This window comes from Bombus vancouverensis, chromosome 15 (assembly GCF_051014615.1).
Source record: "Bombus vancouverensis nearcticus chromosome 15, iyBomVanc1_principal, whole genome shotgun sequence".
In the NCBI taxonomy this organism is placed as follows: domain Eukaryota; kingdom Metazoa; phylum Arthropoda; class Insecta; order Hymenoptera; family Apidae; genus Bombus; species Bombus vancouverensis.
In genome coordinates this window covers 4,350,156-4,361,388 of record NC_134925.1, presented here as the reverse complement: position 1 = coordinate 4,361,388, position 11,233 = coordinate 4,350,156, and the positions used below count along the sequence as shown (strand labels likewise).

At 38.2% G+C, this 11,233-nt stretch overlaps 2 protein-coding genes across 3 annotated transcripts; both read right to left on the bottom strand.

Moving 5' to 3' along the window:
* Positions 1–4,980: 4,980 nt before the first annotated feature.
* Tpx-3 (thioredoxin peroxidase 3) lies at positions 4,981–6,304 on the bottom strand. Its single transcript, XM_033335383.2, has 3 exons — positions 5,929–6,304; positions 5,609–5,835; positions 4,981–5,532 (listed from the first exon to the last, which is right to left on the bottom strand). The coding sequence occupies exons 1-3, from the start codon at positions 5,971–5,973 to the stop codon at positions 5,073–5,075; spliced, it is 732 nt and encodes a 243-aa protein (XP_033191274.1). The 5' UTR covers positions 5,974–6,304; the 3' UTR covers positions 4,981–5,072.
* A 132-nt stretch (positions 6,305–6,436) lies between these two features.
* On the bottom strand, positions 6,437–10,509 carry Nelf-A (Negative elongation factor A). Of its 2 annotated transcripts, XM_033335364.2 has the most exons (7): positions 9,231–9,372; positions 8,752–8,804; positions 8,372–8,674; positions 7,873–8,286; positions 7,612–7,808; positions 7,441–7,540; positions 6,437–7,366 (listed from the first exon to the last, which is right to left on the bottom strand). In XM_033335364.2, the coding sequence occupies exons 1-7, from the start codon at positions 9,239–9,241 to the stop codon at positions 7,134–7,136; spliced, it is 1,311 nt and encodes a 436-aa protein (XP_033191255.1). In that variant the 5' UTR covers positions 9,242–9,372; the 3' UTR covers positions 6,437–7,133. The 2 variants fall into 2 exon arrangements, with proteins under 2 accessions (XP_033191255.1, XP_033191254.1); XM_033335363.2 differs by having other exon boundaries at positions 8,372–8,804; positions 9,231–10,509.
* Positions 10,510–11,233: the final 724 nt, after the last annotated feature.

The window sequence follows — 11,233 nt, the reverse complement described above, 5'->3', positions numbered from 1 at the left end:
TCGTCCTCGTGTACTCTTTTACTTGTCAGGCGAAACTATCACGGTATTGACCCCACGCTCGGCCGGATAATCGACTGAAAATAACCCCAAGAGACACAGGACCCCCTTGGTTCCCCGGACGCAGCCTCCCGAATACAAAATCGGTGCATCTGTTCCGTTGTTCGTGAAAGGAACGAATGACTCCGACAATTAGAGAGCAGAAATCCCGGCGAAGCGCTTTTACGAGCTTCTTCTTTTCTTGCTCACGCGATCCGCGGAGATTGCGCCTGCCTGCTATGGGGTGGAATCGGTCAGATTAAATCGGTCGGAGGAACGATTACGTCCTGTCTGGACGGAAATAATGCGAATCAGGGGCTGGTACTCGCTGCCGCGGACCAAAGAATTAGAATCTCTTTTGAATTTCTCTTGGATCGACGATTAGTGCTGGAATTGAAGTACCTGCCTGTAGGATAAAGCAACGATTTCCATCCTTTTCCGTCTCATGACACGCGTAAACTAATTATTAAAAATTAAAATAACAAAGATATGTTACGCAAAGTTTGCTTCAATTACTCGTATTAACAAATAATGATAAAAGCTCGATACCTTCCTATTGATTCTCGATCTCTCGGAAAATCAAATAGAAGATTCCATCGGAACCAAACCACCTCCTCGAATGGAAAGAAGAAATCAAGAGATAGAAAGACCAATGGGTCACTTGTAATTAAATGCGCCATTAAGCGGGCTTTGACGAGCGCGGAGAGTTAACCCTGATACAATGGCCAGGCAACGTAAACAACGAGAGACCGATCTTTGTCGTCTAATTCAGGAACACGGTGGATGGGCAATGGCCATGACAAAAGACACATTTAGTTAAATGCAAGGCGCGAGCCCGCGTGCCGCATTGTTTTGATCCGGTTTGAGTGGGTACAATTAGATCACGCTGCCGGCGCTATAGTTTCGACCCCCTATCGAGCCAGAGGGGACCCGGATTGGCTTCGTTGTAAGCCAACGCGATACCAGGCCAGTTTTAGCGTGCAACGATGTACCGGTGGCGTGTCGCGAATCTCTTTTCATCGATCTGATGACCACCTCGTCCATTCGTGCGGTAAGTGGATAGAGTGGACTGCCAGTGGTACCTTGTCGAACACAGCTTGCCTACATAAGGGAGTCGTTCATTTAATACTTGCCGCTTTTTTTCTTCTCCGCCATTTCCCTCTTTTTTGTTTGTCTAATCTTATTTCTCTCTCTCTCTCTCTCTCTCTCTTTCTCTTTCTCTTTCTCTTTCTCTCTCTCTCTCCTTCCTCTACTTTCCGCTTCCTCCGGTAACCACTAGACGAACCTGTCGGAAGCTGAATTGATCCAACTGAGTTTTTATTCATTTCTTAGTTCAACTACATAAATACATGAACGACACTCGATTCTCAAGAAACAAATAGTTCATTTGCATAAGTTCATCCGTTCTAAGGTAAATTTACACAACGTATTAAACAGAAACGTATATAACATATCATCGCTTTTCTATACTTTTCGAGTTACGGAACGGATCGATGCGGTTTCCAAACGACTCGAATACGACGTTTACGAGGGAAACGAAACGAACTACTTAATTGGTGAAGATCAGACAAGAACGAGAATCGGATAAACGGTCCAAATACTAACTGCCAGATTAACGTGAGTCTAACGTGATCGATTCTTTCCCTAATGCTTCTAGATCGAAGCTTCTCAATAGACCAGGGTCTCTTTCAAAGTCTCTTCGCGATTTTGTGCAACGGAGAGAATCTAACCGTGAAACGTTGCCAACGTGTCCCATTTGGAACGGTGACGATCCATCTGAAGAGAGATGAGAACACCGATGCAGTCGAACGGGGATAGCAGTCAAGGAGGAGGAATTCGTGGAGCGGCTGCAGCAGGGTAATCCGATTAGCCGATCACCTCCGAATGCGCCTCGTAACCGGAAAGCCAGTGTGAAAGTGCTAAACGAGCAATAAGAAAGTAATGACAGTGTGTTCAAAGCAAAAAGCCAGCCCCTTTCGAAAGCAACATGGGCGGGCTTTCTACCACGAATCAACGACTGGTTGGAGGGGGTGGAAGAGTACACCGCCGCGGTAGCGGGTGCAATTACGGATTTTGAGTGACAGATGCTCGCCCAGTCGGCAGCCGGAAGATTAAAACAAGTAATCAAAGCCCCAGTAGCCACCCCGGGATGGATATGGATGGATGCATTCCCCTGCCTCCACTGGGTACAACCCCGCCGCTCCATTTCTCTCTATCTTCCTCTCTGTGTCTCGTTTTCGTGGCCGCGCCACGTTTTCCCTCCTTGCCTTGCTTCCTCGCCACCGACCGGGCCTAGCCAGCGAGGGTTACCACCAGCTACTATAATATCCACCTATCAAGCCGCGCTCTGAATGCTCCTTTAAGAAAATGTTCCTTTTTCGCTTCTCAGTACTCCTCAGCCGGGAGGTTATTAGACGGCTCCTATCCCTGGCAGGAAAAAAACGAGTGGCTGACAGGAGAGCAAGGGGAAGGACGAGAAAGGGAGACTCAAACGACCAGCGAGTTCTATTTCACGAGAAAACGATAGAGGATGCTCTTTGACGCGCGCGTTCGCTCGCTTCGATCGGCTCCGCTCGACAACAACCGGCCGGTTCGTCAGTCGACTCGCTTTCTTCCTTCCTCTCCTTTTACAACTTGTCCACGCGCTCACAACCAGCGCCACGACTATAGACTATAATCGCGGTGAAGACGATGCTAACAAAGTTAAGCGATTTGCCGCTTATTGTTATCCATGTGACAGAATGTAGCGTGAGATCTTTGGCACCTATGAATTTACGGGGATTACGAGCAGAGCGTTGAAGTGTTTGAGATTTACTTTCAGCATGATTTTTGTCGTAATTTTTATCGCGAAAATGATCTAATATCTTCTTTTATAATTATATCAGGTCATCACCCCATAAGTAGTACGATTTTTTTTCATATATTAGATGAAAATAAAAGATTACCTGTGTTCGATCAATTGTTTATTTTTCTTTTTTTTTTTTTTTAATCTTTCCATTCCAACTTTATAAAACCTTCATAGCAACAGTTTTAATCGTTTTAAATTCAACTCCCAAAAAAATCGTATTAGTTATACGTAGAATGACATAATATTTCTAACAAATCTATCCCAAATTCCGTCTACATTTTCATCTCGAAATTAATGCATTAATCTAAAGTGTCTAAACACCATCCGTTTTATATTTCGAAATTAATGGATCAAGTTCGGTATGAAGGATTAACAACCAGACTAGAGTGAACAGTGACGTTAAGGATAAATGTTAAGGTCGGTTAAGCGTTCGTTACGGGCAACAAAAGGAGCAATTAGAACAAGAAGCCGTATGATCGCAGCCCCAACAATCGCGAGGGCGGAACAAACCGACGACGATAGGCGACTAGAAAGTCGATTAGAGGAGGAAAATCCGCGTTCGCCTGCCGACGACATAATCCACGTTCACTCTTAATCGGACAGACATTACGACGGAATTGGCGAGCGTAAAAATGTGGTTCGATAATCGTTACGGCGAAACAATCACGGGGAAGTAGAATGAAGGAAAGAAAGAGAACAGAATGTAATTCGATTTCGCAAACTTTCTAAGAGACGGAGGCGCGAGTCGACGAAAAAATCCATTTTGCTATCGTGGCAACGATTGAATTCATAAGTTCCTTTCTGGTACTTTTAAGCGTGCGTGCCACGATTTCAACCGATTATTCAGCATTTGTCTGACCTCTTTGTCCATCGATATTTCTACTTTTCTCTACAAAAAAAAACTATTGCGACATGAAGCACGTTGTAGCAACGGTGCGCGTGAACACGTAAAAATGAAATCTCTTTATTTTCAGCGTTTCTGTGATAAAGGCATACTTACGTTTCCGAATGAAAGATAAAAAACTGTTTTTGGTTTTTTTTGTAAATGAAAAAAATAAATATTTCAATATTTTAATAATTTGATAGATGTCGAATAGATTTTGTTCGATGAACGTGAGCAATATCCCTTATCGATGCGCGACGACTCGACAGGACTCGAGGAGACGGAATATTTTTAATCTTGAGATTTCGGTTCGCAAAAGGCAGGATTGGATTTTATAGGGCGAAAAAGGATGAGCCGTTTATCTCTGGCGTCGCCTTTCAGTTTTTCCCTGCTTCTCGGTCTATCTTATACATCGTTCGTCTTCCAATCCCTCTTCTTTGTTTACTTTATCCCTTCTTTCGGGGGCGTTACCGGCGTCGGTATCTTCTTTATGAAATAATAAGCTCTCTCTTTTAAATTCATCGCTAATGCGGTCCAGCCGATTCTCTAGATCGACCTCTTTGGCCACTCAAACCTCTTTGATAACGATCAATATCAATCTAAATGTAAAACTTTCTATTGATTGATTAATTGAAAAAAATACATCGATTCGATAAAATAAATATCTCTATATTAGTAGAGGATATTAAGCGATTTCTAAATGAAATTATCCCGTAATCATTTAAGCTATGATAATAATCTGTCTTATACTTTTCCATCGTTACTCCTTTCTTACACAAATTTGGGGAGAAACAGACTTTCAGAGATTTGTCCTATCGTCATTACTTTCATCGCCACAAAGAATAAAATTGACCAATACAAGATTGCTGTTCTCCTTCTATACTGACACTCCAAATTCGACCCTTGAATCCTCTGTATCACGCGCGTATGTACGAGACTGTTCACGGACCTTTTTCTCCCCCTTCTTACTTTCAATTCAAGCACCGCAAGCAGTCCCCTCATGGCCTTTGCTTCTGATACAAGAGTCTGAACATACATACCCTCCATTTTATAGCTGAAAAAGTTCCGTCTAAGAGCGGCCCGATTACATAAACGCGCATATTATCGTTCGTATTTTTCACAGCTTGGAAAAAAAAGAAAGAAATTAAAATAAAGAATAATTTTTAAAAATTATGTAAGATTATAGAAGTAAGATTATCTCGTCTTCGTGATATTTGCAAGTATATATTAATATTTTATTTTTACTACTCCATATTACAATACATTATACGTTATACGTTTATGAAAACGGTTCGTTCGCAATGTTCAATTAACGGATTCAAAGTATTGTTTACTATCTTTTGGGTTTGGTTTAATAGTTTTAGAATCTGGCTGCCAGTTGGCAGGACAGACTTCTCCATGTTTTTCAACAAACTGAAATGCCTTGATGAGCCTCAATGTTTCATCTACGCTTCTACCCACTGGTAAATCATTTACGCTAAGCTGCCTCAATATTCCTTCTTTATCTATGATGAAAAGGCCTCTTAAAGCAACTCCAGAATCCGGGAGAAGGACATTATATTTAACCGATATTTCCTTGTTAAAATCACTGAGAAGAGGATAACCCAAATTGCCACCCAGGCCTCCCTGTTTTCTTGGCGTATTAGTCCATGCTAAATGACTAAAATGCGAGTCTGTAGAAACTCCAATCACTTGCGTATTCAGAGCTTTAAACTCTGAAATTTTCTCACTGAATGCTATCAACTCAGTGGGACACACAAATGTGCTAAAAATAAAGTCTTGTATTTATTTTAGAGAAAATATTTGGTTTTCTCTGGTCGTTCTCTATCGTTAAAACTTACAAGTCTAAAGGATAAAAGAAAAGCACAACATATTTTCCCCTGTAATCACTTAGGTTGATTTCCTTGAAATCACCATCAACCACGGCAGTTCCAGAAAACTCAGGTGCAGGTTTCTGAATCTGAAGCTGACAGGAAAAAAGATTGCTACTAACGCAAAGACTTCGAGCGTATTGCACTAACGTCGGCTGTCGAGTTTTAAACATCAAATTTGATGTTGCAACAAATACCTGTAAATGTATATATTACGTTGCATATTAAAATAAACTTCAGAACTTAAATGAATTAAATGATTGATATCTCTATCAAGTTAATCGACTTACCGCTTTACATGTTTGGGAATGTAAAGATGCTAACAATCGAAGCATTATTAATATATAAATTATCGGTTACGTGGATGGAGAAGTATTTAAACGAACACGAGGCTACTTCACAAAATAATACTTATTCAAAGCTTACTCTCCGAACGTTTGATAGTTTGTAGTTCTTAAAGAGGTTATATAACTCACTTTTCTTGTGAATAGCGCATTTTAATAAGAAATAATTACGAAAGATCACTGTATTACATTTATTTCAATTACATACAGATTTATTCACTTGCAAATTATTATAAAAATAATTGTTTAATCTCTTACGAAATATTCTCTTCAGAAATCAGGATACCCCTACAGTAAAATGTTAGAGGGCGACAAACGTAGGATTAAAATTCAAAACTGATCTATGGAATCGCCAATATTTCGATATCCAACTCGATACTTGAATTATTCCCGAACAATATAATCGGTCGTACTCGATTGATTGATAAGGTATAACTATTAATAAAATTAAATATTTATCAATATAACCATATTTTATTCAAATAACAATATTATAAGTTTTATGTTCATTCTTATTCAGTGGGGAAACATATATTTTATATGTATATTTTATATATATATATAAACGATAATCGTAGCATATAAATTAATAACGTTTGGTTTCTCCTACAATGGGATATATCACACTGTCCGTTGATAAATAATATTTAACTTTATAATTAACCGATGATTCATGATAATTTGTTCATTGTCGGTGAAACCAGATGCGCATTAAAAATAGAGATTTTTATTTCAGATAGGATTTGAAATTTGTTGAAAATTACATTCATACGTTATATACGTTGTGTCCAATAAAAAATGCATTGGCCATTTGACTCATCCTCTATTTTGAAAAATGGAAACGATGTATTTCTTGATTATTACATATTATCTTTTTGAAGTAACACAAGTTCTTCTCTTATAACTTTAAAATATACACCGCACTTTGAAGCCTTACTACTAAAACATGATATACAGGTCTGCTTACAGAGGCCACATCTTGCCTTCTGCACTCAAATTCTTTAGCTATCTATACAACAGAGCTTCTTTAAAAACAGTCATCCAAGCAACGGCAATGTCATTGATTTATATAATCGCGATCCGAAAAAGATCTCTTTTTTCGTTCTTTTTTTGTTTTCTTTTTCGTTTTTTGTTTTTTTTTTGTTTTTTGTTTAATTGGAAGCCGTTGCAGTTGCATTGGAAGCAGGGGTTGTAGCGGACGTTGATTCTTCTGTAACGATTCGTCGATTTTTTTTTATCCTTTTCCATTCACCATTCGTGTAATTCATTTGAAAATGTGTCTCGACTAACATAGGTAAACTTGTACCATCCGGTTGCGTCACTTCTTCTATATTTTCCGAGAGCATTACTGTGACTATATTACCCAATTTCGGACAAGGATTATCTAAGCAATAAAAGATCATAGATAAGAGTGTTTATATTAAAAGATATTTGAGATTGTAACAAACAGGCGCATACCCCTTGAGCCAGCCATAAAACCTAGAATAAGGGCTTTTTCTGGTCGGGTTACTTTGTTAGCTGTTCTAAACATTTCTTGCGCCTCCAACATTTGTTCTCGCTACAAATACACAAAATAAATTAACGATCTTATAGAAGTATGAATCCTATATTGTAAATATTTCTACGTACCGTGAGAGACAAGCCTTTTCTTGTGTTTGCTGCTGCATTGGCAGGTTGTGCAGTAGTTTGTATACGAATTTGTGTAACTGTCTGAGCTGGTCTAACCGTTTGTACTCCGACAGGTGTACTTTCCACTGGTGTAATAACTGTTGGTGTCACAACAGGTACACCTGTACTCGGTGTTGAAGGCGTACCTGGTGTTGTAGCTGTATTAAAAAAAGAAATGAATTATTTTCTGTTCATCATATGTAACTATATACAAAAACATACGAGTTTGCGGCGTGGTTACTGCCGGTGCTCCACTTGGAGGAGTAGATGTTGTATAAGATTGTATAGATGCTACAGGAGTAATTGGAGTAGCAGGTGGATTAATCGAACTTAAACCCTGAGCATACTCTGGCGTCGTTGATGTTTCTGTTGTAGTCGTAGCTGTTGATGCTGCGGCAGCTGCCACTGCTTGAGCTTCTGCAACTTTCTTCTGTTGTTCTTCTAATTCTATCATTCTCTTTCGTTTCTTTGCTTGAGCATAGCCAAGTGGTTGCTCATTAATATCTAATAACTTAATGCCACCATCTTTGCGCATCCTATTACTGAGAGGTGTCCTATTAGACATTGAAGAGCTCGTAAGTGAGGGAGAGCGAAAACCACTTGGAGGGACTCTACTAGGAATGCCTTTCAGAGGTGCTGCAAATAATATATTATTTTATATTTTCATATTCTCTTTATTTTTTCAAGGTAATCCTAGTTAGAACTACATATATAAGCTTACTTGTGTCAGTCATTTTTCTAGGCATTCCTCTGCTCCTCACAGGCACTGTAGGAGCAGTACTCTTTTTCAAATTACTCGCAGCATCAGTACTCTTTTGAAGCAACTCTGCTCTTAATGCAGCACTTTTTGGTTTTCTTTTTAGAGTAAAATGCTTGACTGGGGTAGGCTGTTGACCAACCACAGAAGTAAGAGCAGTCTTATTAAGATAATGACATTCCAATGGAAGCATTGCTGGATCATTTTGTTTTTTCAAAAGTTTCCGAAGATCATTAACTAATTCTCCAAAAATAGGCCTATGTTCATCTAAATCAGTAATATCTGTGTTCAAAGAACCTGTTGATGGAAATGTCTTCATCGCTTCGGATAACATTGATACCCACAATTCGCTGTCCAATGATGCCACTTCAATGATTTCTTCCAGTTCAACACGCCACTGCACAGTTTAATAAAATAATAAATTACAAACATACATATATATATATATATATATATATATATATATGTATGTTTGTAATTTATTATTTTATACATATTTATTATTTTATACATATAAATTAAGCTTATTATTAATTATATTTTATAATAATTATATTATTATAATTATATTATTAATTATATTTATACATATAAATTAAGCTTAAAATATCAAATATCAAATATCAATTACATTAAAAATGAAGGAATACATTACATATTTTTTTAAAGTATAAATAATTAAAATTCATAAATTTATTTTATGGATTATTCAATATTCAACGTATTGAAGCCATCGTTATAAATATTTTTACGCGTATTTTAAGAACAAATTGCTGCACTTTTTCGTGCCTTAGATATTTGTAACAAACAAACTGTGTCTTACCTCCTCGACATTCCGTCTTGGAATGTGGAAAAATGAAAGAAGTAATTTAAGTTTAACTTGCGTTTGAAGATCTGGAAAACAGTCTTTAATATTCCGCAGTACTTCTGCGTTCAGTTGTGAACAAATTGAGCTTCCAGTCCAGCTATCATTTGACGTTCCAAGCTTGTTATGAAGCCACAACGACGTATCACTGTCCCTCACATTCGCCATATTGGAGTCGTTTGTTTCGTACATTTGACGTACATTACCGTGGTGCGCCACATGTTATTCCCGCCATGTTCCCGCCATAAAGTAATGTATATCCATACAGCATGCAAATTGTAGATGGACATTGATCTATTTATGATATATTAAATGTATATATCGAGTCACAATCCGAGTCCGAGTCCACAATTCGTCATTGAAGTCCTCCATAGTCTTACCGCACGTAAGGTACTTTTATTGTCACAATTAAGGATGTAAACAGACGCGAACTCACGGCGGACACACGCACGCGACACTAGTGACGATGGTCTCAAGCTCAATAACGAATCCACGGTCAACGGGAGGATAGATATCCTTGCTCTAACTCAAACGTGTACCACTCTTTGATCGTAAGGCACTACTCCCTTCGTCGATCAGATCTCAAGAAAGAATGAATTTTCGTCCCGATGATGCCACCGAGGAAAACTATGATGGGGTGTGTCTAAGGACACGAGATCGTCGGATTCGTCGAGTATAGCCCTCGTTCCGAAAGTAAAGGAAATTGACGTCGCTGTCAATTGGTCAATTTGGGACAAAGACTGCAGGTCCGTTTGAAGAATCTTAATTACCGAAAAAACCCAGGTTTTATAGCGGATCCTCGGGCTAACTGGACTTGTGCTATGTAAGTGCCTCAACATCTGGTATTCGTTGTCCGAAGGAACCATTGGCATGTTTTACTGTCAGGTACCTCTATGGATATTCTTTTAATGAGAGTCATACTATCGCTCCATACCTTTATTAGATGAAGCGCCCGTCCCGTTGACCACGGCTACGTTCGGCGGCTGATGGTCGCCTTGAGCCCAAGTTTATTATCACCAATCGCCAACAAGTACAATTGGGCAGAATGATGGCAAATTGTTTAGTTACAACTGTAAGCTTTAATTACAATCTTACGGATTTTCCCGAAGTTTCAGATTTTGAAAATTTACGAAAGGATCTAAATGAGCATCTATGATCTAAAGGATCAAACATTATCACCTATTTGTGAATTTGAAGAAGGGAGAACATGTCTGACCAGTATATGAACATTGTGAACCAGTATAAGCCTGTGGCTCACTCTAGCACAAATATATTGTACTACAGTAGGGTAAAAGCTACCGCGGCGAATTTAACTATACATCAGCGTGGCTGGGGCAATAAACAAAGTTTATTTAACAAATTTATCGATTAAACGTTAGAATTGTTAATGAATAATAACTGTGATCACTCTCAAATTTCGTATTTACTTTCGTTACATAAGACATACATTTCGAAGATATAAATCGCACGTTTTTTAATACTATAAACTTCAATTAAATTAACGTTTACAGGCATTAGTTAATAACTATTTGTGTTATTGGATAATAAATAAAACGTAGATTGTCATGTAAAATCCAAGCAGAGAAATAGGTTGCTGTGCGACCTAAAAAGTTCGAATCGTTGAATCGTAGAATCATTAGGACCGTCACGCTGAGCTCAGAGTCTAAATAAATTTCATTAAAGGGCAAAACTTTTTTTAAAGTACTTAATCTATTATAATTCAATTTTAAATATGAGTTATCGTTTAAGTTCATTTTTCTTACCGTGTGATTCTTCAATTAAACGTCGAATTAGTTTTCCGAATTGTTTGAAGTTAAAACACAAGTAGAGCTTTTTTTTTATTTATTTATTTATTTATTTGAATTTTACAATTTGTCCAGTAGGACATTTGGTAAAATATTATAGCGGTATACTAATATAACATGTGGGTGGCTACCCCCAGCGGGGTACCATCATCGTGT